The sequence below is a fragment of the Colletotrichum higginsianum genome, chromosome 4, assembly GCF_001672515.1.
Source record: "Colletotrichum higginsianum IMI 349063 chromosome 4, whole genome shotgun sequence".
Taxonomy (NCBI): domain Eukaryota; kingdom Fungi; phylum Ascomycota; class Sordariomycetes; order Glomerellales; family Glomerellaceae; genus Colletotrichum; species Colletotrichum higginsianum.
The window spans coordinates 2,544,545-2,570,362 of record NC_030957.1 but is presented as its reverse complement, the minus strand read 5'-3'; the positions used below and the strand labels follow the sequence as shown (position 1 = coordinate 2,570,362).

Here is a 25,818-nt window from a genome sequence, read left to right as displayed (position 1 = left end):
TGTTTGACAAGAGACACTGGAAAGGGCAAGCAGGATGACGACGTCATGCACGGTTGGAGATAGGTAGAAGGGGAGGGGGGGGATAAGAAAGGGGAGGTCGAAATTTCTAAGGGTCTCGATTTCTCACTCTTGCCCTCACTCTCACTCTCACTCTCACTCTCACTTTCACTCGTGATCGGTCGGATCCAAAACGAGAGGAAGGCGAACGGACGAGAGGACGGCGAACGGATGAAAGAGCATCAAGGGGGGCGGGACTGAGAGAGAAAAAGTTCCTCCGAAAGCGCAGACGCTCTGAGAGAGTGAGAGAGAGAGGCCGATTATGAGGCAAAGTCTCTTATTTGAGACCAACCCCAATCCAAACCCTCATCCAACAGGTATTTAGCGTTGCGGTTGGGCCTCCCTCCAATACGTCGCGTTTCATGAGCGAGTCAGGGAAAGGCGCAACGCAGAAACGGCCGCGGAGCCAGTAAACCACATGCTTCGTCGGGAAACGTTGATCTAGAACATTTTAGGGGGAGGGAAGCTTGCGGCTATTCTGCAGCGAGGCCTAGTCGGGTAAGGCGTTGCCACGTTGTAGGAGAGGGAAATTCGAGTAGCGCCGGCTGTCCCGGCGGGAGATGAGGATCAGAGACATCGCTTCTTGTTAGCGGCTTGTCAAACCGCCTCCCTCCCCTTTCGTCACGAGAACGAAGGGGGGGGGGGGGGGGGGACATGTGAGCAAAGCTTGTCGTTCGTTCTCTTCGTTCGATAATCTGGCGTGGACTCCTCGCTGACAGGAGGATGATCGATAGATGCCGTGCCACGAAGATCGCCAGGGAACTCTGTCGATTTTCACCCCGACCAAGTGCTGGAGCCAAACATTGAACGACGTGGGGGATGGGGGGGATGGAAGGGCGGGAGACGAGATAACAATCATCAGCTGAGGGGAGCGGTGAGTGAGTTATCAGAACTTTAAAAGATGCCCATCCCAGCAAGGTGCCATTGTGCCATGACTTGTTGGTCGGGCGGCATTTCTTACTAGTCCAGGTAGTTTTCCCCCCTTTTGCTCTTTTTTAGGAGACTTTAGGTTGTGCGGACTCGGGGAATACGAGAGGGGGAGAGCACCCAGAGTCGGGCTGGATCGTCCGCTCGGGGACTTGCTTTTGCCCCAGCCGGAAACGGTACTCTTCTGCTTCTGCACATGGCCCATGGGCCGTAACGGATGCGTTGTCGACTTGAGGAGACCATTCTCGGGATCGCCCAGGCCCGGATTTTCATCGCAGCCGCCATCCGCAGCGCAGCCCGCATAGTTTCGTGAGCACGTGGCACATGGCACGTGCATGCGGGGGATGGGGCTTTGGAAGACAAAAAGGAGATCGTCCTTCTCTACCTGTACCGGTATTATCATATTACCCAGGTCCCAAGGCAGCGGTTGGTCGGCGGAGCACTGGGGTTTCCTCCGTCCGAGTTTCTAATGCGTTTGCTTGTTTGAAACAACAGCTCCGGAATCCAGGTGGCCCGGTACCCGCCCCCCCCTTCTGCTTTGCCCGGAGCACGTTCTTATTCCCGGCGCCCGCCACGGGGACCAGACAACCCTCGAGAGGCACGGGGGACGCGGCCGTGGCGAAACCAGCCTATCGTTGTTTTCCTCGACGCCTTTGACCTCGGTCTTTGACACGTTCCTGACTAACTTTTCATATGCCTGGATGATATAAACGTAGGCTTGTGACACGAATCCGCCCTGTGTGAGTTTTCGACCAGAAGTTAGACCGGAAGTCGCCCCCGAACACGGGGTAACGAACATCTCTCTCGTTCTCTCTGTTTCTCGCGGAATATGGATCCCACCCCCACTTGCGCAGACGCGTCCTTCTCTCCATCAGCGGCCTCCGTTCCCGTCCGTCGGAGATCGAACGAAATCGTCGGATGTGGTCCGGCAGTCAGTCGGTTCGAGAGGCTGCTGGCCTTCGGGTCGGACGGCAATGGGCTCGTTCTGAAAACCTTCCATCAAATAACCTCTAGAGCCGCGCCTAATCGTACACTGCAGTATGGCGCATACAATCCCTGGCCTGGTGTACTTGTTTCATATAAGGTTGTACGATGTATCGCTCAAAGGGCGCGCATCCTCCACCCCTGATTTGCACAAAATGCCTGGTTTCTAACCATCGTGATCCTGCGTCCTACGTTTTCCTGAGTCATTCCCCCTAGAGTTGACGAGTGTTTCCAGATTCCGACAGTTTGGAAAGGTTACCTACTGAAGAGGGTTTCGTCCAACCCCCCGTCCCAAAGAGAAGTAGAAGAAGAGTTGCGCTCAAAAAGTGAGTAAGTGGGCGTGTGTGTGTGTGTGTGTGTGTGTGTGTGTGTGTGTGTGTGTGTGTGTGTGTGTGTGTGTGTGTGTGTGTGTGTGTGTGAGATCACGGACTATGAGTCCGAACCGCGCGTCCAGCCATTCTGGCAATGGTCGATGGTCGATAGGCAGATAAATAGATCCCTCTCTCGGCCCCGCCACGGCAGGCCGAAGGGAAGAATTCTGCCCGAGGGGCGACGAGCTTTGATCAAAGTCAAGGCGGATAAACTGCCATAGTTTCTTTCGATCACGGCTCAATGTGGGGCCGGTGGATATCGATCTATCAGGTTGCCCCCCCTCCTCGTGTCGACCTGGGGCCGCAAAAGGGACCGGGCCCGGAGCCGAAGACCGGAACAGAGAAAAGATGAGGAAGGGATGTTGCCGGGACATCGCCGTCAAGGACGGACCGCAACGGCAAAAAACAGCCTTTCCTTTTGGCATCTTTGGCATAAGTTTCCTCTCTCCACGGGGACAAACCCATAGGAAGGGAAGAGCCTTTGGGCTGGGGGGCGAGTCATTGGGCTGAGCTCTCACTGGCGCTGGCGTGCTTTGGTTAGATCAGATGGATGGACATAATGCAGGTACATAATAACAGCAAGGTTTTTTCCGTCCGCTTCGTCAACACACATCAGCTATTGGTTGAGTGTGTGTATTTGGCGCAGTGCAAACCCACCGCGTAGTACCGCGTAGTAGCTGTCGGCGGAAACTCTGGCGCCTGCAATGGCATCTCAGTCAAGGGGGGACGTTGTACGATGTAAACATGCTCAGTCTTCAACGTTCCGGGAATGCAGATCGGCCAAGATTATTAACCCTTTGCTCTTGTTTCAATGAGCAGACGCCGCGACTGGATTCAAAGGAAGATGCTGGCGAGCTGAGCAATCACAGAGTCTCTCCACCCTCCGTATCGGCTCGTTTGGTAGGGAAGCCTCTCGAACGTCCCGGTGAAAACCCTCAAAGATGGTGGTACTGGCAGGGTCTCCCAACCTTGAGGACGCTACCTAACGCGCGCCTGACGGCGACTATCGAGATTCCGATCGAGCGGGTATCGCCAGAGTTCGCCGAGAACCAGAGTACGAAGCATTCGCAATGCGATATGGTTAGTGATTGCAGCCAGAAGGGTTGCTGGATGACCACCAGCAATACCTGGACAGCCGCGCATCCCACCGGCTAAGATACGTCAAGGTCAACCAACTTACGCAATAATCACGTCGTCAACACCAAGGTGGACGGATACCCAGCCTTGGGCCCACCAACTCGTCATCCTCGCCGGCGACACAGCTGAGCTCACATCCGACGGCAGCTATCACGTCTCGCATCTATGTCACAAACTGCCATTGCTCAATGCCGAACATGTCGTGGTAGAGTCACAGGAGGTCAACAAGAGCCGCCATGGAAATGTTCGTCGTCACGGCCCCTGATGTCCCTGCATACCGCGCAAGTGTACAGTCAAGCAATCCTTAGCTTCAGGGCAAGTAATTGTACACGTCGCATACAGGAGCGCGACCGGTCTCGTAAGAGACAAACTTGGCAAGCATTCGGAATTTGATTATTATTTGGGTTTTTTTTTGGTTTTTTTCTTGGCACGGTATCGAGAGTTACTTTCATTCAGTTTCGTGTTCATCCAGAGTCTTCCTCCATCCAGAGTCTTCCTCATCCAGAATCTCCTCCATCCAGAGTCTTCCTCATCCAGAGTCTTCCTCATCCAGAATCTCCTCCGTCCAGAGTCTTCCCCATCCAGAATCTCCTCCGTCCAGAATCTCCTCCATCCAGAGTCTCCTCCATCCAGAGTCTCCTCCATCCAGAGTCTCCTCCATCCAGAATATTCTCCATCATTATCTTAGTGAGGATCAGCAACAGGCATTTGGATCTAGGGGCAGAGACAACTTGAGACTTACGTTCCGAATATACGGCTGTAATTACGAAAAGAAACATTTGTAAGTCAGTAGTTAGGAGACGGGGTCGGGGTTGTTCTTACTGTGGAGAAGGATCGCTAAACGGCAACAATATCAGCCAAGTTACTATCAAAAGGCTGTACGAGAGAGGAAACTTGTGTAGGGACTAGAAAGGGTTTGCAGGTAGGGTCAATGAAAGAACGTATGTACTTACTCCCGTCGGGCGGTAGCCCGGTGTTTGTTGCTGCAGTTTCAAATCAGCTCTTGTGTTCTGAAAATGTTCCAAATCCTTAAGACAAAAAGTGACGAAAAGACAGTGCGGCATCGAGGGAGAGAACAGCGCGCAGGGAGAAGCGATGTGAATGCAGAGCGGCGTCGAGGCAATGCGGTGAAGAAGTGGCATCAGTGCCAGGAGACGAAGAGGAAAGGTTGCGGTGTTCCAGAGCCTTAAAATGACCGTTCTGCGTGGCATCGGCGGCATCGACATCCTCGAGAAAAACCGAAGTCTCGGTGGCGGAAGTTAAGCGGGGAGCAGGTATAGGAAGTCTTACAGGGAAGTTTTGATACTGCAAAAGTGTCAGCAAGAACCATAAATCACTCTGGAGATATTCTCGGGCAGGTTTTCTCGGTATTGAAATAGAGAGAGGTGTTTGAAGGTACTCACGCGTGCCCAAAACGACATCTGTTCCAGGTGTTAGCTAAGGACAACTTGTACAATCAATAGAAGACGACAACTTACTTTGGTGGTGCCAAAGAGACCGCCTACAGGTCTTCTCTTGGCATTGAAAGGAAAGGAAGCGCTCGAAGGTACTTACGCGGCTAAGTACGGTGCGATCCCTCGGGTACAACAACCAAACCGGCACCGCCGGCGTCGGGCAGCTGGGGAGGTCGAGAGAGCGCGACCTGACGTACGTCCCTGTGGGCATGGCGATGAGGGTCTTGATGGCGGTTTGGGACAGAACGGCCCGGAGCTCGGCCGGTGGGGGGGGAATTCGCAGATCAATTCAATCAAAATGTGTGGCCTCGAGTGGGATGAAGCTGAAGGTAGAGACGAAGATGGAGATGACTGGGAGAAGAGAATGGAGGGCGCGGGAGAAAAGCACTACGGCGCTGTCCATTTGGGTTTGGCTACTTTCCCCCTTGGAATGATCTCTCCTTCCTCTTGTACATACTCTAGAAGGTTCTCGGGGCCTTCAGACTCCCAAGTACAGGTAGGTGGTACCTGCCTGCCCAGGAGAGTGAGGCAGGGAAGGCGCTGGAAAATCACAGTCACAACCTTGGCAGGAGCGTTGATGGGAACCGGACATTTGAGCGAAGAATAGACTTGGAGGATGTCTACCCACCTCGAAATCAGAGGTAATGAGGTATACCTGAGGATTTGGTGCCCTTCTGCAGGAGAGTTACCGCAATGCCTCAAATGCCTCAAATTGCCCGGGTCTGTTTACATGTTGCGCATGAAAGGATTGGCGTTAGTAACTTGAAGTTTCTAGATTGACGTGCCGTGATGACGAGGAAGTGCTCCTGAAAAAGAATGAAAAATGCAGAAACAGTTGTCACATGTTTAAAAACGGGCAAATACAAGAACCTAGGACTATAAACGTGATGAAAAGCCGGACGTGGGTGCCAAGTTCACTCCTTGATTCTCACAACGCATCGGCCAAGCCCCCCTTTGCCAGTATTCACCTTCCCGCATTCTTCCCTGACCGCCTCGATGTCGGACAGGTTCGTCACCCGGAACACTCCCTTGACCTTGCCAGTGGCGATGAACTCTCCGGCCTTCTCATTGTCCTCCCGTTTCTCCGAGTCCCCTGACACGAACTGATGCTGAATGTTGGTCCCGCGTAGCTTCCACTTGTACCACAGCTGAGTCAGGTCCAACAGCCAACAGAGCCAGAACGGGACCACGCCCGGTCCGACCATTTCTTTGAATACGGATGACGGGGGGATGGACGCGATGGATACGACAACCCCAGTCTGCGGTCTCAGGAGCGGGATGCCAGAGCTCAATGTAGACATCTGAGTATTGACCATGAAGTCCACACTTCCTTTGGGAACGACATCCCCGATCTCCGTTGTCGTGTAGTCGACGAGTTGATCCACGAGGCCGGGCAGGTACTGCTCGACAAGACCCAGCTTCGGAGTCGAAACGGTTGAGATGATCTTCGCGGCGCCAAAGACGTTTTTGGCGACCTGAATGGTACTAGAGCCGCCTCCGCTCAATGCCCCAGGGATGTAGACGGTCTTCCCCTCGAGGCTCTCCTCGCCGGCTAGTGCCAGGCCTTGCTTGATGCACTGGTATGCGGTGACGGTGTATCCCGCGAGGGAGGCGGCCTCTTCGAAACTCATCTGCGCCGGCTTCGGGAGCATCATCCTCTCCTGAACAATGGCGTACTCGGAGCAGAACCCCGGATCGGGCCCGCTGAAGATCGGCCGGGCGATATTCAGCCCGTACACTGCATCGCCGACCTTGAAACGTTTGACCTCGGAACCGATAGCCACGACGATTCCGGCCCCCTCGGATCCGACCTTGAGCGGGAACCTACGTAAATGGCGGATATCAGGACCTGTTTTGCCAGCTGCGTGGATAAAGCTGGGGGGGGGGGGGGGGGTACGTACGTTGCCTTACGTATTGAAACAAGATTTGAACCGCCGATTCTCTGGCAGTCACCTTTCATGACGGCCCCGGCGTGAACGCGGACGATCATATCCGTCGGGTCCGATATCGTGGGAAGCGGAAACACGGCCACTTCCCACTCCGCAGGCGCGCAGTGCTTCCGCGCCGCAAGGGATCGCATCGTCTGGGGAAGGTCGGCCATGATGTTGTCGAATGGGATTGGGAAAGAAGATTGCGTTGCGTGAAAGAACGAACAGAGAGGTTCCCAGTTGTAATCTTTTAGTTGGTCAGGAAACTCGGGGTAGTCTTATAGACTTTCCGACTTCACCAGGCGCGAGGGGAATACGCGTCCGGGCGGGTGGGAACCACGGTCGGCGGTTCGGTGGGGCGATTCGGCGATTTCGGTGGTGCCATGCCGCCGAAACTGCCGAACGGCACGGCGGTCCACTGCGGCGCCTTCACCGTCCTGAGTCGGATGGTGCAAGAGTCGCCCCTCGCAAGATCAGATCATTTCACCAGTATTCAAGACCGATACTCGTGGACGCATTTCTGACGCGTCGCGATGAAGAAAACCCCAACCTCTTTACGCGCTTGTGTGCCCTTTGATCGGCCTCGGTGGCAGGCTGAGTCAAGGGGAAGGGGCCCAGCCGCCCTGCAGAAGGAGGGGGAACGTGACTTGAGATAGTCGCACTAGCGGTACCGTTGCTATCGATCGCGGGGTATTGAAGGTCCAATAATTCTGATTCACAGATCGCCAAAGTATCTCTTTCTGCATTTCTTTTCCGACAGTTGTAACGGTGGCAGGGCTGTTGAGGACGACGCGGTCGCGATGGGAGGGGGCTGCGCCTGTCTCTTGGAGAGACTGGCGAAGGTCGCTTGCTCAAGTGATTATATAGGGAAGCGGAAATCCAGGTGCTTTTCGACGCTGATGAGAAAGAGCAGCAGAGAGTCATTGCCTTCCCAGCCGGGCCCCCTTCGTTGCCTACGTCATTGTTGCTGGACGAGATACTCGGTCACGCCTCTTGACACATTTACGCACTCGTTAGGCCACGAGACATTGTCAAAGCCATTTTCAGCTCAAAGCTTCCGGTCTAATCATCACGGATCGTTGTTTACAGACCCTGTTGCCTTTTCATCTCTCCATTACTTTGCCAGAGTCCCTCGCACCCCCCCCCCCCACCCCCCCATACCCACAATCACAATGGGACTCTGCCTCCCATTGGCCTTCCTCGGCATTGTGGCCTTGGTTTTCGCCGCCTTCGACCCAACATCGAAGAACAATGTCGTGGTCTACTACGTATGAGTTCCGCATCGCCACGTTGTGATGACCCTGAACCACAGCTGACCATACCCCAGGGACAAGGTCCGAACCAGGGTGACCTGATCGATCACTGCCAGCAGCCCGAAGTCGATGTCATCGTCCTCTCCTTCGTGCATCTCTTCCCAGCTCAGGCGAACGGCTACCCCGGCACGAACTTTGGAAATCGATGCGGCGGTCAGGTGTATCCGGGCCCCGGATTCAATGGCGTCAACGACCCGTCAAGGAACCAGCTGCAGTCCCACTGCCCGAGTCTGAATGCCCAGATCCCTGTGTGTCAGCAGCAGTACGGCAAGAAGATCCTCCTGTCCCTCGGAGGCGGTGTCACGGCCTACCAACTCACAGGCCAAAACGAAGGCGAGCTGTTGGCGACGTATCTGTGGAAGATGTTTGGTCCCAGAGACCCAAGCTGGACCGGGCCCCGCCCTTTCGATAACAACGGGCAGGCTGTTGAGGTTGACGGGTTTGACATGGACATTGAGCATCCGTCAACAGGTATGTCGCGATGTCCCGCAGTCTTCTTTTTCCAACGAATGCAAGCTGACGTCAATATCTCCAGACAACTCCGTTGGCTACATTGCTCTTGTCACTCTGTTGAGAACCTTCTATGCTTCGGCATCGAAGCAATACTACCTGACGGGCGCTCCCCAATGCGTGGTCCCAGACGCCAGCATGGCAGCCATGATCTCTGCCGCTAAGTTCGACATGATCTTTGTTCAGTTCTACAACACCCCGAGCTGCTCAGCAGCCACTTGGGCCTCGAGCAACCCGTCATATGTTCCTGGACAAGCGTTTCAAGCGGCCGGTTTTACTTATGATGCCTGGGTTCAGTGGCTGTCCAACACACCTAGCCGAGATGCAAAGGTGTTCATTACCTTGCCTGGCTCTCCTGACGCAGCCAACCCGGGAAACTACATCAACCATGAGCAAGCCAGAAATATCATTAGCGCCTACTACTGCCGGCCGTCGTTCGGCGGCGTTGCTGTTTGGGAAGCGACTCGAGGGGCCAGTAACCCGTACAACGGCAAATCTTTCCAGGCAACCATGAAGGTGTGGCTGCAAGGAGCCGCAGCAGATGCACGGCTCTTGAGCTGCCAAGTAAGTCCCCAGACGCACGAAAACGATGGCTCCGCTGACGTTCAAACAGGCCCCGACGACACCGGCACCGTCATCTGTACCGCCGACCCAACCAACAATTCCGCCGAATCCCACTCCCAATCCCAATCCCAATCCCAATCCTGGCCAGCCTGGTGCATGTGGAGCGGGCGTGGGATCCTGCGGCAGTGGGTTTTGCTGCAGCGAATACGGCTATTGCGGGACAACGAGTGCATACTGCGGCACTGGATGTCAGCCCGGTTTCGGCACATGCAGCGCCGGAGGCGGAGGTGGAGACCCGGGACTTCCGGTCTCGACGGATGGATCATGTGGCGCTGGGAAAGCCACTTGCCGAGGCAATGGCAACCATCAGTGCTGTAGCAAGTACGGGTTCTGCGGAAACTCCGATTTGTACTGCGGTGCCGGTTGTCAGCCTGGCTTTGGTATATGCAGCTGATCGACTGGGAAGAAGTTTGACGCGGCAGTGTAGATATGTTATGACGGCGTATTTGTACATGAAGCTATAGGTATGATGGTAGTTAATTCGAGAAGACGACAATTGTTAATGGCCTTCAATCTTTTTTCCAAGTCTTTAGCTCCAGGCTGTTGCTGCTGCTGCCGAGGCCCGGGGCCTCGAGTCTGCCGTCTCTGTGTAGCGGCCGTCGGCGAGTGGAGGGATTAGCAACAAAGAACATGCGTAAAGAAGCGAGTACATTCACCTCTGGCCCTTTTTTGAATGCGAAGGTGACCCTTTATCTAGACAAGTTGGAATCGACTTTCCTCCAGTTCTTCATGGCCCGTTCGTTCTTCGAACACGGTCAGGATTGCAATGGTATCAAGGATGATTACCGTGGGAAAAGCTTTCAATGGGGTAGACTTTGAATGGATAAGACAGTCTATGCTACCAAGTTCCGGGTTTTACGCCAGTGCATTAGAGAGGCTCTCGTGCCAACAAGCCGACACTCCCGCCAAGGTACATCCATAGTTCATAAGCATCTTCCTCCACATCCAGTCGCATGTCCACTGCCTCTTGTTTCATAGCAATCTCTTCTAACGTCGGGAGGAAATAGACGGCATTATTCTCTCCTTTGACTTCTTCGTCATATTCGCACAAGTCCATGATACTGTAGTATGGCATCCCAAAGTATCTGTAGTCTTGACCCTCGAAAACGAATTGCGCAGATGGTCTTGGACCCAGATCCGTACATCCTTCATCTACGACAGCCGCTTTTCGACGGAGACTGTTATCGATAAACCACAGGGTAGTTCTATCCCGTATTCCCCTCCTCCTGATGTCGACCAGATTATCGTACGTATCGTAGAGTTTGGGGTCTAATCGGTCCTCTTCGCCTTCAATCTCGCCTTCTACTTCTCTTTGATATTGCTCGAGTTCGTTCACACTCCAAGATGGATCAAACTCAATGGCGACGTGATAGATGTCCGTAAGGTCAAGTATCCTTGACCTGAAAGCTAATCTCCGCAGAGCCATACCGAAGAGCCAGTAGTTCCCGTTCAGCTGCAGCGCTATCAGGTCATACCTGGGAAAGAGAGCGAGCGAGTGAAAACAATCCTCGTTTTTCAGGGCGAAAGTTGCCGGTATCTCCTCTGAACCAGGTTTTTCTCGGCGAAGCTCTTTCTGTTGTTGATCTCTCTCTTCCTTTTCTTGTTGCCTACGCAGGAAGTCGGCCCATTTCGCGACGCCGTACCGGTGGCACATGAACGAGCGCGATTCTTTGCATGCCGTCCAGAGGCCCCAGTCAATGGCGTACGTCGACGGGTTGCTGGGGGCCCGGCCGAGTGATGATAAGCCGTCGTCGGTCAACCAAGTCGCACCGAGTGAGTTGTACGCGTCGCCCCATATGAGTTGGCTGGCAAAGGTTTCGCTCGCCTCCTGCAACTCGAGTTCCAGTATCGAGAAGTAGTGAACGCCCCGATAGTTGGCAGGGCGTACGACGAGGTCCCAGATTTGGTTGCGGATCTCGCCGGGAAGGAGCGGAAAGCCGTGAAATGTTCGAGTGGTCATTGTGACCTCGACGAGGTGAAGGTGGAGTGGTTCTTATGAAGTCGGGTGGCTTGAAGTGAGAAGCCCTCAAGGCTCTCGGTGTTGATAGAGGGTAGGAATGAAGAGTCGAGAGTTTTTGCTAGAATGACAGAGCGAGATCAGGAGGTCTGGTCATCTTGTAGTGATTTATACGTGGACACGAAGTTAAGGTTGGGCTGACTTATGGACTACAGGGCTGGATGCTATCCATGGTTATGGTAAAGCTAAACCAAGGTCTGAATCTATGTAACCTGTTGGTTGTATTGGAAACACAAGAAAGCTTCTGCTAGGTGGGCGGCTTGCACTGTGCTGTGTGTAACTATCGAGGTTGAGTGAAGGCCGAAGTTGAATAAGTGATGAACATGCCAAATCTCAACGGTCAACGGTCACTTTCCTCTACAAATAGCCATCAAGAGCCGTTCTCAGGTTTTCTGTCAGTGATACAAGTTACCAAACCGATATTTTACTCACCTATTCGGCATTGGGTGGTCCGCAATTGTCCCGGAGGCGCCCATCGTACTCTAGGTACCAGCTACAGTCCACCACTCCAAGCCCCCTAGAGTTTGTTCCAACCCTGGAGTCCGTTTGTAGCCCACGGGTTATACAACCCATCGTGAATGAGAAAACTTTTGCAACCTCAGAATATGAAAAGACGCTCAGCTTGCACTAATCAGAGAGAATCAGGTAATTGCAGAGCGCTGGGTGATCCAGCCGCACCCTTAACCACAGAGTGGCGCAGCTGGGTGTTTTGGGGGTCAGCGGAACGCGATGACGGAGTAAGAGTTTCTCAATTACTGCCAAGTTCGGTCAGCTTCAACTCATCACCATTATTTTAAACACAAACGTACGGCTTCATAGTGTTGGCATTAATTGCTTGTCGATTTTTGATCCGAAGGCGCAATGCCAAATGATCAGTCTCTCGTCCTCCCCGACGGACGCACCCTCAGCTACACCACGTTCGGCGTCACGCCCCGACCAGATCAGCCGACCATCTTCCATTTCCACGGCCTCCCCGGCTCTCATCATGAAGGCCAACCCATCCACGAGGCAGCCGTGAAGTGCAACGTCTGCGTCGTCGCCGTGACCCGCCCAGGCTACGGCGGCTCAACTTTCCAACCGAACCGGACCATACTCTCCTTCCCCCAGGACGTCCTCCGCCTCGCAGACCATCTGAACATCGATCGCTTTGCGGTCCTGGGCGTCTCTGGCGGCGGGCCGTACGCCCTCGCCTGTCTTCACTCAATCCCGTCGACTCGCTTGGCCGGCGCCGCGATCGTCTCGGGCATGTACCCGACGAAACTCGGCCTCGGTAGCATGATGCTCCTCAACCGCGTCCTCTTCACCCTGGCGCCCTGGGTGACATGGCTCGTGGAGATGGTCGCTGAGTGGGAAATGGGGAACGTGGCCCGGGACGTGAACCACCCGGAACGGCTTGCGCAGTCGGTGGTCGAGAGCTTTAAGAGCCGACCGATCGAGGACCAGGAGGCGCTCTTTGCCGACGACGGCAGGATCCTGAGCGCCCTGGTGCAGAGCACCCGCGACGCGGTGCGCGAGAGCTGTCGGGGCTTCGCATGGGAGGCGAGGCTGTTCGGAAGCCCGTGGGGGTTCGAGCTGGGGGACTTGGTGGTCGAGAAGGGGAGGTTGGTGATATGGCACGGCGGCAAGGATATCAACGTCCCTCGCCGGATGGCTGTGGAGGCGGCGGAGGCGATTCCGGGCGCTGAGCTGAGGATCGACGAGGACGAGGCGCATGTGAGCCTGTTGGCTCACAGGACGGACAACATCATCGCCGCGCTAACGCAGATGCTGAGAAAATGATGGCGGATGCTTTTGGCAGGACGAAATGCCATCTTATGATCCCGGAAATCTCCAACATCCAACCGTTTGGATTACCGATGCGGTTCGGAGACTGTTAGGTGAGAAGTTGCCTCAAGGGGCGTAATTTGCTTCTCCTAAATGGACCTCAATTGTTGACCGTCTTCACCCTTCTGACACCTCCCAGTATCCTGTCGCTATTCACAAACACCTTGACCCTTCCATAACTTTATCCCCAGTACTAATCACTTGATGGCTGCATCGCTTCGCATGACATGGGTCGGTTTAGAATATTTTCTCGGCGCAATTTCGCAAACATGGGTGGTTCCCAACTTCCCAATTAAGTCTTGTCTCTGGGACTGTGCCGTCGAAGCCCCCCCGCAGAGTGAACATTGGGAAGCAAATGATTTGCTCCGAGGCCTGTATCAATGCAATGCGGTGGGGTCATGAGAGTGCATACATGACTGTTTGTATGCGTGATACGTCCTGCATGCCTTGGGTGCTTGCACCAACAACGAGCTCGTCTCAAGCTTGGGTGTTTCCCCCCGCGAACCCCTCTTCCCTCTTTGCGAGAACGAGTTCTTTAAGATGAGCAAGTTCGCCGCCCTCGGATATTGGAACATCACATTCCCTACATCATTGCATTGGAGCCCAGTGATCGACATTGACGATGGCGGACTCTGCACCAAAGTCGCCCACACCGGCCTTGACCTCGAGGTCGAGGACAGCCTCTCCAACAAGAGAAGCCTCAGTTGGACCCAACACGGCTCCTTCAACCCGCCCTGATGCACCCGAATCCGGTCCTACTGCGTCTGAAGCCGGTCCTTCTTCACCCGCAGCCGGTCCTTCTTCACCCGCAGCCGGTCCCTCTTCACCCGCAGCCGGTCCTTCTTCAACCGCAGCAGGCCCCCCTGCAACCGAAGCCGGTTCTGCTGCGCTTGAAGTCGACGATACAGCCAGTGTGCGCAGTTTTCATGCCCCGAGGTAGCGATATTCACTAATCCAGACGTTAGCTCAGCGAGACTACGTCGAACATCGACGACCGCATGTGAGCACCCTCAGCTCTTTCTATTCAGGACCATAGCTAATGTCGCAGTTCCACATACACTGCATCCCTGAGTTCAAGCGTTGTTGACTACCCGACTGAGTATGGTCGCCGTTATCATGCCTATCGCGCCGGATGTAAGTGTTGAGAGGAGCCAGCCATCCGTCCCGGCTTGGTCCGGAACATGATCCCACATGGCTCGTTACTGACACCGAAACAGCTTACCTGGTCCCCAATGATGAGGTAACAACAGGCTTCGGTTCTCTCCAGTGCCAAAGACAGTTTACTGACTGTTTAATATGCAACAGAGCGAAATGGACCGACTTGATCTCAATCACATGTTGGTTATGAAGACAATAGGCAGGAAGCTTTTTCTGGCTCCAGTCCCGCAGGAAACGACCCATCGCATTCTTGACATTGGCACTGGTACTGGCATTTGTAAGCGGCCTATTCAGCTCTTCGATGGATGTGAACACTATTAACATGCATGGTTGACAGGGGCTATCGAGGCGGCAGACGTCTTCCCCAACGCCCAGGTATGAAACGACACAGGTCACGGCCGGTTCGGATCGTGTTGTGAAACTGACTATTGCGCAGATTCTAGGGAACGATCTCAGTGCCATACAGCCTTCTTGGTAACTAGTGTTCCATTCGAGGGCATGCCCGTTAGAGAAAAGTAGAAATCTAACGGAAATTCAGGGTACCGCCAAACGTCAAATTCGAGATTGACGATGTCGAGAGTCGCTGGGTCAACGATAACAAGTTCGACTTCATTTTCAGCCGTTATATGTCTGGCTCTATTACGGACTGGCCAAAACTGGTCAGGAACGTTTATAAGTATGATCACCTACAACCACCCAAAACATGTATTGACATCGTCTTAGCAACCTCGAACCCGGCGGCTGGGTAGAGTTTCAAGACTACGACGTCACTTTTTACTCCGATGACGGCACCCTCACCGAGGATCACCAAACTTCCAAGTGGCTCAAGCTTCTTATCGAGGCTGTTCACATGATTGGCCGCGACCCTAGCCCTGGACCAAAACTAGAAGGATGGGTCAAGGACGCCGGTTTTGTCGGCGTTTTTCATGACCAGTTCAAACAGCCCATCGGACCGTGGCCGAAACACCCGTACTACAGGGACATCGGTATGACGAACCTCATCCAGGTTTTGGACGGGTTGGAGGCGTTCAGCTTGAAGACGTTTTGCGGGATTCACGGATGGACCAGAGAGGAAGTCTTGGTGCTGCTTGCTCATGTACGCAAGGAGTTGAAGTCTGCGGCTTTCCATGCTTATACCGTGATGTAAGGCTTTCCTGAGTTCCGGCATTTTCTTTTGAATGCATGCTAACAGCACTTTTACAGCCATGTGGTATATGCCCAAAAGCCTTACGAGGAGGAGGAAGAGGAGGAAGAGGAGGGAGAAGACGGAGAAGAGGGGGAGGAAAATTGATTTCTACCATTCGCTTTTTCCATGTCCTCTTAAACTCGCTGGACTGGTCTATACTTCATTACAATAATTTGTCCTTGGGCTATCAAAAGAAATGAAGATTGATATTAAAGCCTACGTCCGTCTTCTGCACCGGTTGATAACTAAGCAACCAAGGTTGCCCCAGCCTGTCGTCATGGAAACCATTACATAGGGCAATGAAGTTTGTTCCGAGTTGAAACTATGGCCAAGTAAACTCTACCACTCCTAGTTCCAATAAAGAATCTCTTGCTCAGCCAGAGCTTCAAGGCCCAGTTCAGTGCGTCTAGGCAGCCAACATCCCCGCCGCATGAGGAAGGATCATGTACGAGAAGGTACTGCTTCGTTCATCGCCGACCAAAGTGCTTACTACGTTATTTTCAGTTCTCTGGTCGATCAAAACCTGCCATTCTGCGCCATGCAGGTCATGGGCGGGCCGAAGATCGATCCCGGCATCGTAGCCGGTCATGGTAGGCTTCCGGTTCGGGAGTGGAGTGGCCGGTGCTCGCTGGACGGCCCGAACAGGCCGTGCGGGACGGCTCCAGGCCTCCCCGGTAAGGTTACTCCAGCGCCAAAGTGCCCAGTAACACGCAGTTGTCGGTTTGCTGTCCCCTCCGAGGAGGTACCCGTAATCGTGCAGGAAGATGGCGGCCGTTACCGAACTCCCCGACTCTGCGCTTCATTCCAGAGATACCTCCCACAAACCACACACGCACGCCACGCGCCTCACGCCCTCGAGTAGTTCGACCGGGGCTGTGTTAAGTTCACTGATGTCGCCTCAAAGTGCCAAGGTGGAAGGCGGCGTCCATCTACCCACCGCGATGCATGAGAAAATGAACCTCACCATCTGTTGTCCCATGCACGTATTTCGCCCCAAGACCAGCAAAGCACGCCGGAATTGGGCTCCTCACCATACATAACCACCGCTTCCCAGCATGCACGTTAACTCCATCTCATTCTCTTGTTTCGGTTTCTACTTCTCTAGTCCCCTTGTATCATGCCGCCGGTGTCTTCCCGTCATCACCAGCACGAACCGATTCGCATAGCCTTAGCCCACGACTCCACGACACGCCTTACTCAACTGAAGCTCTTGATTTGGTAAGTCTCGCATCCCTGTGTTCCCGGGGGGGGCCAGCTAGCAGCTGCTGAACTCTACCGCAGCTTTTTATTCCATCCGACCACGTTCCACGGCCTGATCTCTCATCGACTGAGGAAAACCAACGTCAAACATGGATGGTCAGTTGCGCTCACCTTATGGTGGGACGGCTGACTACGAACATGTCGATGGCTGCCTCTCAAACCCATTTCCATCACAGTTTGATATCGATGATGATGATGATTTCCCGTACAACGATCCTCAGTACACCGTCTTTGGCGGTGTCTCGCAAGAGAGCAACTATGGCGGCTTTGTGGATGAATGGGGCTTGCTCGGGTCGGAGAACTTCTTTACAGAGGCTGACTACGGCAATTCAAGACCGTACCCCGCGGATATCGAGACCGAAGGCATCTTTATGGCCGCCTTGTCTTTGACCCCGCCGTCCCAGTATCAATACCCGCCGTTGGACCCCCGAGAGGCGTTGAATGATGTGCGCGATACCCTGTTACACCGGCCCAGCACTCCGTGGACTGCCGTTAGTATCGACCCAACGTTTCTCGCGCCCCCGTCCGACTATGCGTTCCCCAGCAGGTCTGCCACGCCTACCCACACAGACTATCCGTACAACCAGTCCGCCGGGGGGACCTCTCTTCCCCATCGCCCTGCCTCCACGATTGACGGCGTAAGCATCCGCAGCGACCGCTCCAACACCTGCTCCCTTTGTGAGAAGAAGGTGAGCACGAGGATGCTGCAGCGACACAACAGAGAGGTCCACGGCCCGGCCGACGATCCGCGATACGTGTGTAGATGCGGCCGCCGGTCGCCGCGCAAATGGAACCATGAGCGACACCTGAAAGACGGCTGCAAGGCCGCGAACGACTACTCGCAGGGCCTCTTCACCTGCATTTGCCAGCAGACGACGGACGACAAGCTGGCCCATCAACGTCACATCAAGAACTGCAGCAAGAAACAAGCCGGCCGGCCCCGAAACAACACCCGAAGCGTTCAGTGAACCACAGATCGTCGACGCCTCCGCAGTTCGCACCCAGTCCGCACCCAAGGGGCCGGACTGCCTTCCCCACGCCTCCCCTCCACCCCAATAACCTGCAGCCCGAGATTCTGGGTTGCTTTCTTTTCCATTCGTTGAAATCCCGGGGACGAGGCAGATTTCAACTAGATTTCACTGGCGCAATCGAGTGAATGCTTTGCCTAAGTGATGCACCGCCCTTCTTTCCTCAGTGGCCTTTTTTCTTCTCTCTCTTTTCCTTTTCATTTTATAGGTAGTCATGCAAGAGCACTGGAGCTTCTTAGGGGTTGGAGGGGGGGAGGGGCGGAGCCTTGACTACCTAGGTGCGAAATGCGTTGCTGCTGACAGTGACAGCGCATCAACCCGCCATGACATAAACGAAGCCTTTTTTTCCCGTGTTCTGACGATGCTTTGGAGAAGAACGAGAACCCGCCGTCGACAATATTTGGTCGGTCTCCTACGATCTTTATATATAGTTATGTGTTTATCTAGAATCTAAACCATCTTGGCCTCGTGGCCCCCTAAATGACAACTATAGCCGCCTGTTCGCGACTGACGTTTGGGTGTGCCGCCGTGCCTGGGTCCCACCCGCCCTGTGGGACGAAGAGCCGCCGCCAGAGTCTTTGTTTCAAGCCGAATTCTGCGTTTTGGTTTTCCAAGGGGAGTAAAACTCGTCATCCCAAATGTTCTCAGCCCAGGCGGAAGGGACTGGGCCTCCTCCGACGCTCGATATGTTCAAGGCTGGGCGTTGAGGTGCATTTCAACCTGGATCCGGTGAGACAGGGTCCAATCATTGGCAGCCGCCCCCCATTTTGAGGTTCATTTTGTGAGCAAGGACATGACGCACCGTCTTACCTTCGTCTTCAAATGCATTTCGGGATCCTATCCTTCCTGCGAGGTGCTCCACCGAATGCTCGGTATGTACTCAATACGATATCGCTCAAAGTACCCGGCCGCCTGGCCGCCTTACCAAGTGCTTGGCTGCTGCCTAAGACGGGTAACAAAACGAATATGAGCAGGGAGTTTGAGGATTCCTGGTGCCACTGTTGAACATTTGGGGCACCTTGCCTTATTGGGCAACACTGTTAGCTCACTAAATCGACTTCCGAGGCGAAAGAAGACTTTCGCTTGCCATCATCACGAAGAGGTTGGCTCATATGACCCCTTGCAAAATGTTATAAATCACTGAGTTGCTCGGAGATTCGCTGGGTTGTGATCATGAACTCTGTCCTCCATAATGAAGCCACTCTCCCAAGTCGTTCTATATCTTCAAGTTTGGGCATGAGCGCAGAACCGCCAAGTCGGTAGCTGTGTCGCCTACAAGCCCCAGACAGCCCGAAATTTCACAAATTTTATACGTTGCGATTGCAAGTTATTTCTCGCCGCACAATCCAACCCCCCAACGCGCCAGTCTGCGGACGACCCGAACAAGGATGAGACCGCCTCGCCGACACCACGCCCCAGCGCTCCAAGCGGGGACGGACCTCGTTGGCGAAAAGTATCACATCAGGAGCCACGAGGTCAGCGACGACTACCTCGACGTCTACGTCGTCGCCGACGCGCACGGCGCGTGCTTCGAGGCGCAGGCCTTCGCGCCCGTCGGCGAGATGCCGCGGGAGCGCGAGGGCCTCCGCCAGGCGCGGCGGCGGCGCATGCGGCGCATCTGCCGCTCGCCCAACTTCGCCGACGAGTTCGAGCACGACGGGCGCCGCTTCCTCGTGTCGCGGGTCCAGCGGAGCGGCAAGGAGTGGACCGACCTGCAAGGGCTGGGCCGTCGGCAGGTGCGCGAGTCCTCGCCGCGGGAACGGGGGCCCGATGACGGAGAGGTGGCGAAAGTTCACCCGGGCTCTGGTGGTTCCGGGACCGGACGGTGGCCGTTGAGCTATGCGGAGGCGGCCATTGCGAGGACTCAGGAGTTTTCGGAAGGCACAAACCCGCCGGCGGAGAGGAGGCGTGTGTGTTTGAGGTTGGGTGGCTCAAAGGATTCAAGTGATGTATTCGGTGAAATTAAGACACCTCTGAGTACGAGCTACTCACTCTGCGTTTCAAATCTCTCCTTATGTTAGCACTGGGTTAGCTACGGGGACAAGCCGGGTGCGGAGCCCGGGAAATGGGGACTAAGAGCGGCGGTGTGGGCCGACCCGGCTTGCTGGGGGACGGTGCTTTCGGGGCCGTGCATCGGCGTGTTTCTCCGTCCAGCCCATCTAAGCTTGTGCCATTATCTAGGTACCTGCCTTATTTATCGACGTAGATACCTATCAATTACTGAGTTAATGGACTTTTCAAATTAAGGAATAAAAAAGCAATGGAGCCTGGCAATAGGCGAGTTTACCGAGGTACTGTCAAAGAAGAAACGGCTTGAGCTGTGAAGCAGTGGGTCCCATTAAGACCTAACGCGAATACCACGCGCCACCAAGAAGCTTCGACGCGTCGCGCCAGGCTAAAGTGCTTCTGAGACGTGACACCATCTTCCTACTCCGTTTGTCTAACAAGCACAAACATATCCTTCACCAAACGCACGAACAGTATCTGACAGCTTAAACATCGTCAATTTGTCCCAAGACAGATATCACGTCGCACCCATCCAGCCTCCGGTCAACCTCGGACCCTTGTGCAACTTCTCCAGATCCCTCCAACGCTCGAAACCCACCATGGCCTTCAAACGCAAGCGTTCCGACTCGGAGCTCTTCGCCTCTTTTAACTCGCCCGCCGGCTCCGACTCGAGCATCGAGTCCTTCGAGTGCCCCGTCTCTCCGAGCCCCGTCTACCCGCGTGCCTACGTGACGCCCTCGCATCTGCCCAGCCGGACGATGAAGCGCTTCCGCGACAACAGACCGTCCGAGAACCAGATCCATCGTGAGTCGTGCCATCACCTTTCCCAGACCTGCCAATGAGAACGGATGTTAACCGTCTACTTTAACCATAGAACGTACCCTCAACATGCTGTACTCCGCCCAGCAGCAGAACCATCACAAGACCAACCAACTGGGCGATGCGAACCTCGAACCATCCTCCCCTTCCCCGGCCGCGCGCAACACGCAGCAGTCCCTCCATAGCTTCTGGAACATCAAATCCGCCGCCCCCAGCCTCTCCGCAGCCTCGGCCCCGCCGGTAGACCAGGCGACGCTCTGCCCCGTCAGCTGCGACGACTGCGGCGCCGGGCTGGGCTCCTCGGACGGCGGCGCGCCGGACGGGATGGATGTTGACGATGCGTACGCCTACGGCGCCGGCTTCGAGGCGGATCACGCCTGCGGCGCGTGCGGCAGGCACGTCTGCTCGCACTGCTCCATCACGAACCTCGGCGAGCAGCGGCGGTGTCTGCGGTGTGCCGGTCGGACAGCCTGGGGCGACGGGAGCCGCGCCGGCTTGTCGGCGTCGTCGATGCGCATCTGCTAGGTATCACGGTTGGGGAAAGATCTGGTTTCTTGGAGCGACTTTTGGGCGTCAGGGAGTTTTTTTGTTCCATCTGGAAACACGTTGCGTTTGGCTCTCGGGTCTTGCTGGATTGGGGGCCGGCGTTCTTGGGTGGCAGAGATTGGTCTTTGAATTGGCGTTGGAATATATACATCACGAGATACCACAATACATCGAGCATGGCAGTTCACTCCAATCTACACAAGCCGCCTTGGATGCCTCGGCCTCAAAGAGCCTGGCGGATGTCGACTTCGGAAGCCAGCTACATCGGGCGCTGCGAGGTTTAGATGCCATTTCAACTTTTGGCCGCCGAAGGTGGATTCCATCCTTTGCGCATCAGTTTTGATCAGGCTACGTACCACCAAGTTCATGGCGAAACGCCCTGGGCCAACACCATCTAATGAACCAGTCTGCCTGACCTTTGGCTTTCAAACTGTCTGCCGAATAAGGCTTTCTGCTGGCAGAGAAGAAAACACCAGTCAGCTCCAGCCACGAGGCAATGCACTCTGTCGAATCAGACGTCGTATCTCTGGATGCAGTCATATGCATGGTGCATCAACCTGACCCCGTTATTGCGGCACAGCCTCATCAACGCCGAATACAGTTCCCCTCCTTCTCGTCCTGTTTCCGTCTATCCTTTACTCTTTTTGACATCTTGGGACAACAGTGAACTCCTTTGTGCCTACTTTCGCCGCCAGCCCAATTCAAGGCTTCAACCAGTCAACTCTGACAGTTGCACATCATCAACCACTCCTTCACAGATAGACCTAACAGAGAGCGTAGGCCATCTCGTCAAAATGGCTGAAGCTTTGGGTCTCGCGGCGAGCGTAATCGCCGTCGTCGACATGACTGGCAAGGTCGGCAGCGCCTCGTTCAAGCTCATGAGGCTCTGGAACGAAGTCAAGGACGTCCCGACCATGCTGCTCGAGAAGGCCGAACGGATCCAAGACCTCGAGGAGTTCCTCGACGACACCGAGGACCAGATCGCCAGGAGCCTCCTGCCCGAGGTGGTCTGCGATAGGGGCCGCCTGCGGAAACACGTCGCCAAAGCCCGCCGTGCGCTGACCGAGATCCAAGACTTGGTCGATCAGTTGCAGGCCAAAGTGACTGCCGAACAGCGGGGCTTCAGGCGGAGGTTCGCGTCGACCAAAGTCCTGCTTCGAAAAGATGAATGGAAAGCTTTGGACCAAAAGCTCGATTCTGCGCTCCATCTTCTCTCCATCGCGCAAACGCAGTATTTGATGTAAGTCCGATCGTTTCTGATACCAAGGTTCCCAGAACATTCAGCTTCTAATGCTTGGTTAGGGCAACGTCAACATTTTGCACCACTTTCATGCTCGAAGGGATGCAGCCGGGATCGACCAAAGTCTCAAATAACGGATTTATCGAGCATAACGATTCACCCAAGACGGACTGCGGACTCAGCACCAGGAAGAAGATACCAAAATACCGCTCCACCATGTCAGACATCGTCTGGATGCCCTACTCAACATCTGTCCTGCCCACCTTCCGCTTCGGCTTCGGCGACAACAGCAGTTTCCAACTGTCCGTCCGCACGCCATCTTGGCTCACCGGATCAGTTTATTCACTTCTGGCACAAAAAAGCTTTCAAGGATGGCAACTGAACTTAAGAGCGTACGAAGTGGTAAAAGAATTTGATTGGGAAATAGGGAGCCACTTGGTACGTGACGATCCTATTGCTCTTTTCCAATACTTGGATGAGCGCAAGATGACCCCTCACGTACGCAATTCGTACAACACCAGTTTGCTTGAGGTGAGTAGCTCAAATTCAGGGAAGTTCCTAAACCTCATCGGCTAATCCAGACACCGATCATAAGGAGGCCACTCTTTACGGCGCCTTCGCAGTAGCAAGCTCGCTCATAGAGCAAGGCCTTGAGGGTTGCGTTTTCGAGTCACTGGACATAGCCCCAAGGTCAGTCATTATCATTGAAACTGCAAGATACTATCTGACCGGCACGGCCTCTAGTAAACCTTTTATTTTCTATTTCGTTGCCAGGTTGAATGCCCACTATGGATCGCGAGACCTACAGTTCCTCGAGCTCTTTGCTGATTACGGCCTCGATGATGCCTTTAGTAGTGTCGAGGTCCTCGACGATCTTCTTAAAAGCGGAGTCAGCTACCGTGTTTTTCAGGCATTCATAAAACGCTACAACTTCCATTACAACTCACTTTCACTTGTGGCAAGACTTCAGGGTCTGAGATGTCTGGTGGAGGGCGGTGCCTCCTGGGCCCCTGAAGATATCCTACTCATCCTTCCAGAAGGTGAAAATCTTGATTATAGAATTGTCCAAATTTCTATGGAGAATTCCTGCGCTCTTCTTCACTCCTTTGCCTTGTTATTGGCTTGGAGACTGGTGGCGAAGGTAGCTCGCGCGAATGGCGAGCTATGCTCTGAGGAAAAGAAGCATTTCGGGCGACTCATTCACGACTGTGTCCGAAATGAGTCTTCAATTCTACATCATATCGAGCCTGTCTGGTCTGTGGATGGTGGCTACGCTGCTGCCTCTCCTTTCTCTTCCATAATATGGTCTTTGATGGGGGAGCCCCGTCTACTTCAAAGTACTGAAAGTCAGTTTTTTCGAGCTTTGGAGTCGTTTCTCATTACATGGATTACTATATTATCATCCAACGGTGTTGATCTTCTGGATTATGGGCGTCAAGAGAGGCGACTTTACGAACAAGGCCATACCACATTCCTGCAGCGTTTTCGCTCGGCTACTTCTTGGATGCGAGGAGCGCAACGGCGTTCTCTATTCGGGATTAGATATGGTCCTCGGCCGGAACATTGGCGACTTTGGTGGGTTGTGGAGTATGAAGAGTATGCTGGCGAGTTTTGGATCTGGTTGACAGCCAGAGTATGCGGATGCCCGGTAGCTGGGTTGATGAGCCTTGGAGCTTGGAAGTCTTTGAATACGAGGAACGGAGGAGGGTATTCCAGTGGAATAGGGAGGAAACCACACCGTTGATTTGGTCCGAGTATCGCAAGGTCCGGCCGCCTGTATAGGTCTTGTTTGCAGGGTTGGCAGCAGGATCTTGTATGATACCAGACGGAAAACTGGCAAAAAGATGACTCAACCTGTTCCATGACCGACTACGAGAGGAATCAATGTACACTGTCGCATAATTATCAGATCTAAGATGGTTTTCTTCCTAACTCAGGTTTTGGGTAAATCCGGTCGACTCGCATTTTCGAACCCGACAAGGCTCTCTGCCGGTAGCGAGCTACGTTTCGTATAATCCCTGGATCAGTTGCCAGTCGCAGGAAGACTATGCGATGCAAAAACATCGTTGAGCAAGGCCACGCAGTCTTCTATATGCCATTTGACAGATACGAGATAGCACGAACGCCGAGACCGTGAAAGATGCCACCCAACCCCCCGGCATCGATTCCCGTACCCTCACTTGTATACTTCCGGAATGGCGGCATGATTGGATGTTGATTCTGTAAAAGATGGCACAGATAGAGTACCTCACGTAAATCTCCTCCCTACTCAACCCCCATCGTCTATCTGAACAATCTGACACACGTTTTTAGGGCGGCAGCAACCTTCTACCCAACAGTACTGCTTGAACGGCTGCCGGCACAGCGTGGGGCCGGCCTCACATGCCCCATCATCCGGCGATAAAACGAGAATGGCGGTTTTCCTCATCTTCCAGCTTTCAATGCGACGAACGTGTTATACTTCTCTCGTCCGTCAAACAGTTGTTGGGACTGTTCGTTTCGCTTTCGGAGAAGGCAGCGGATCACAAATCTCTATCCAAGCCGGCCCTTTTGCGTTTTACGCCGATAAAGGTGTACATGGCCGAGTGAAGAATGAAAGGAAGGCACAGGAAAAACTCTCAGGGACTCGGAAGGGAAGAGATGCACTGTCCAAATGGGTTACCTGTAGGTGCCTGCATGGGAACCTACCTATCTTCCTTCCCTAAACGGTTCAAAGCATGCCAAGCTGTTCTGTTTCTTCCTCATCCCTCTCGATGAATGATATAAGAGGAAACAAGGACTTGCCGCGTCATTCCCACAAACCACCTGCGCTGTAGCATTACTAGAATTTGGAAGCCACAGCCGACCCTCACCAGCCATCCCACGGTGCTCGCTTCAGGCAGAAATACGGCATCATGCCACAGTGATGTCATACCCCGATCTGACGAGAGTAAGACGCAAGTGCCTACTTTGGACTTGCTTGATTAGGAACCGCTGTACCGCGGACCTTCCTGCCCTTTCGGTTGGTCTAACCAGACGGTCCTTCCAAAGCAAGCCGATTCCTCAAGTTAAAAGAGGAGATTGTGGACGGGAACTCCCAGCTCTTCTTTTCGAGGAACAACAACATCAACAACACATCACCAAGATCGGGCAATGCTGGCTCTGCTCGCACAATGCAGCCCTGGTTGTTAAGGTATGTTTCCCTGCCCCAGATGATCCTCCTCATCGGCTGTTGGCTGCAAACACTCGACACGATTCCTTTCATGAATCCACCTCTTCGGACGTACACGACGGGACGTCGGCCCTGGCCTGTGTTGCACCCGCGCCGCAGCGTTCTCTCTTGGGCCATGCTCTGATCCCTTTCGTCTTTTGCTTGAAAAACTTTCTTGTGTCCTTCGTCTTTTGGATACATAGCTAATCTCGCTTTTTCTACAGTTGTTGCAAGCCCA

The 25,818-nt window shown here is 54.1% G+C and overlaps 11 protein-coding genes across 11 annotated transcripts; 7 read left to right on the top strand and 4 right to left on the bottom strand.

Moving 5' to 3' along the window:
- Nucleotides 1-1,450: 1,450 nt before the first annotated feature.
- CH63R_06085 (uncharacterized protein) lies at nt 1,451-1,856 on the bottom strand (the record flags this gene model as incomplete). The annotated part of the gene is made up of 2 exons (XM_018301060.1): nt 1,451-1,720; nt 1,782-1,856. 2 exons carry the CDS (start codon nt 1,854-1,856, stop codon nt 1,451-1,453), a joined length of 345 nt encoding a protein of 114 aa, XP_018158910.1.
- A 2,649-nt stretch (nt 1,857-4,505) lies between these two features.
- CH63R_06084 (uncharacterized protein) lies at nt 4,506-5,141 on the bottom strand (the record flags this gene model as incomplete). Its single annotated transcript, XM_018301059.1, has 2 exons — nt 4,506-4,781; nt 5,031-5,141. The coding sequence occupies 2 exons, from the start codon at nt 5,139-5,141 to the stop codon at nt 4,506-4,508; spliced, it is 387 nt and encodes a 128-aa protein (XP_018158909.1).
- Nucleotides 5,142-5,844: 703 nt separating this feature from the next.
- Nucleotides 5,845-7,031, bottom strand: CH63R_06083 (putative Alcohol dehydrogenase; the record flags this gene model as incomplete). Its single annotated transcript, XM_018301058.1, has 2 exons — nt 5,845-6,791; nt 6,842-7,031. The coding sequence occupies 2 exons, from the start codon at nt 7,029-7,031 to the stop codon at nt 5,845-5,847; spliced, it is 1,137 nt and encodes a 378-aa protein (XP_018158908.1).
- Nucleotides 7,032-8,030: 999 nt separating this feature from the next.
- Nucleotides 8,031-9,699, top strand: CH63R_06082 (Chitin recognition protein; the record flags this gene model as incomplete). The annotated part of the gene is made up of 4 exons (XM_018301057.1): nt 8,031-8,126; nt 8,186-8,642; nt 8,707-9,197; nt 9,295-9,699. The coding sequence occupies 4 exons, from the start codon at nt 8,031-8,033 to the stop codon at nt 9,697-9,699; spliced, it is 1,449 nt and encodes a 482-aa protein (XP_018158907.1).
- Nucleotides 9,700-10,173: 474 nt separating this feature from the next.
- Nucleotides 10,174-11,265, bottom strand: CH63R_06081 (uncharacterized protein; the record flags this gene model as incomplete). Its single annotated transcript, XM_018301056.1, has 1 exon — nt 10,174-11,265. The coding sequence occupies one exon, from the start codon at nt 11,263-11,265 to the stop codon at nt 10,174-10,176; it is 1,092 nt and encodes a 363-aa protein (XP_018158906.1).
- A 918-nt stretch (nt 11,266-12,183) lies between these two features.
- CH63R_06080 (Alcohol dehydrogenase) lies at nt 12,184-13,101 on the top strand (the record flags this gene model as incomplete). Its single annotated transcript, XM_018301055.1, has 1 exon — nt 12,184-13,101. The coding sequence occupies one exon, from the start codon at nt 12,184-12,186 to the stop codon at nt 13,099-13,101; it is 918 nt and encodes a 305-aa protein (XP_018158905.1).
- A 667-nt stretch (nt 13,102-13,768) lies between these two features.
- Nucleotides 13,769-15,595, top strand: CH63R_06079 (UMTA methyltransferase; the record flags this gene model as incomplete). The annotated part of the gene is made up of 10 exons (XM_018301054.1): nt 13,769-14,059; nt 14,112-14,146; nt 14,195-14,280; nt 14,364-14,386; nt 14,452-14,581; nt 14,642-14,679; nt 14,741-14,778; nt 14,843-14,980; nt 15,028-15,447; nt 15,508-15,595. 10 exons carry the CDS (start codon nt 13,769-13,771, stop codon nt 15,593-15,595), a joined length of 1,287 nt encoding a protein of 428 aa, XP_018158904.1.
- A 1,244-nt stretch (nt 15,596-16,839) lies between these two features.
- Nucleotides 16,840-17,718, top strand: CH63R_06078 (uncharacterized protein; the record flags this gene model as incomplete). The annotated part of the gene is made up of 1 exon (XM_018301053.1): nt 16,840-17,718. One exon carries the CDS (start codon nt 16,840-16,842, stop codon nt 17,716-17,718), a length of 879 nt encoding a protein of 292 aa, XP_018158903.1.
- Nucleotides 17,719-19,166: 1,448 nt separating this feature from the next.
- CH63R_06077 (uncharacterized protein) lies at nt 19,167-19,810 on the top strand (the record flags this gene model as incomplete). The annotated part of the gene is made up of 2 exons (XM_018301052.1): nt 19,167-19,686; nt 19,800-19,810. 2 exons carry the CDS (start codon nt 19,167-19,169, stop codon nt 19,808-19,810), a joined length of 531 nt encoding a protein of 176 aa, XP_018158902.1.
- Nucleotides 19,811-20,384: 574 nt separating this feature from the next.
- Nucleotides 20,385-21,129, top strand: CH63R_06076 (Orf21 protein; the record flags this gene model as incomplete). Its single annotated transcript, XM_018301051.1, has 2 exons — nt 20,385-20,589; nt 20,660-21,129. 2 exons carry the CDS (start codon nt 20,385-20,387, stop codon nt 21,127-21,129), a joined length of 675 nt encoding a protein of 224 aa, XP_018158901.1.
- Nucleotides 21,130-21,944: 815 nt separating this feature from the next.
- CH63R_06075 (uncharacterized protein) lies at nt 21,945-22,441 on the top strand (the record flags this gene model as incomplete). The annotated part of the gene is made up of 2 exons (XM_018301050.1): nt 21,945-22,390; nt 22,426-22,441. The coding sequence occupies 2 exons, from the start codon at nt 21,945-21,947 to the stop codon at nt 22,439-22,441; spliced, it is 462 nt and encodes a 153-aa protein (XP_018158900.1).
- Nucleotides 22,442-25,818: the final 3,377 nt, after the last annotated feature.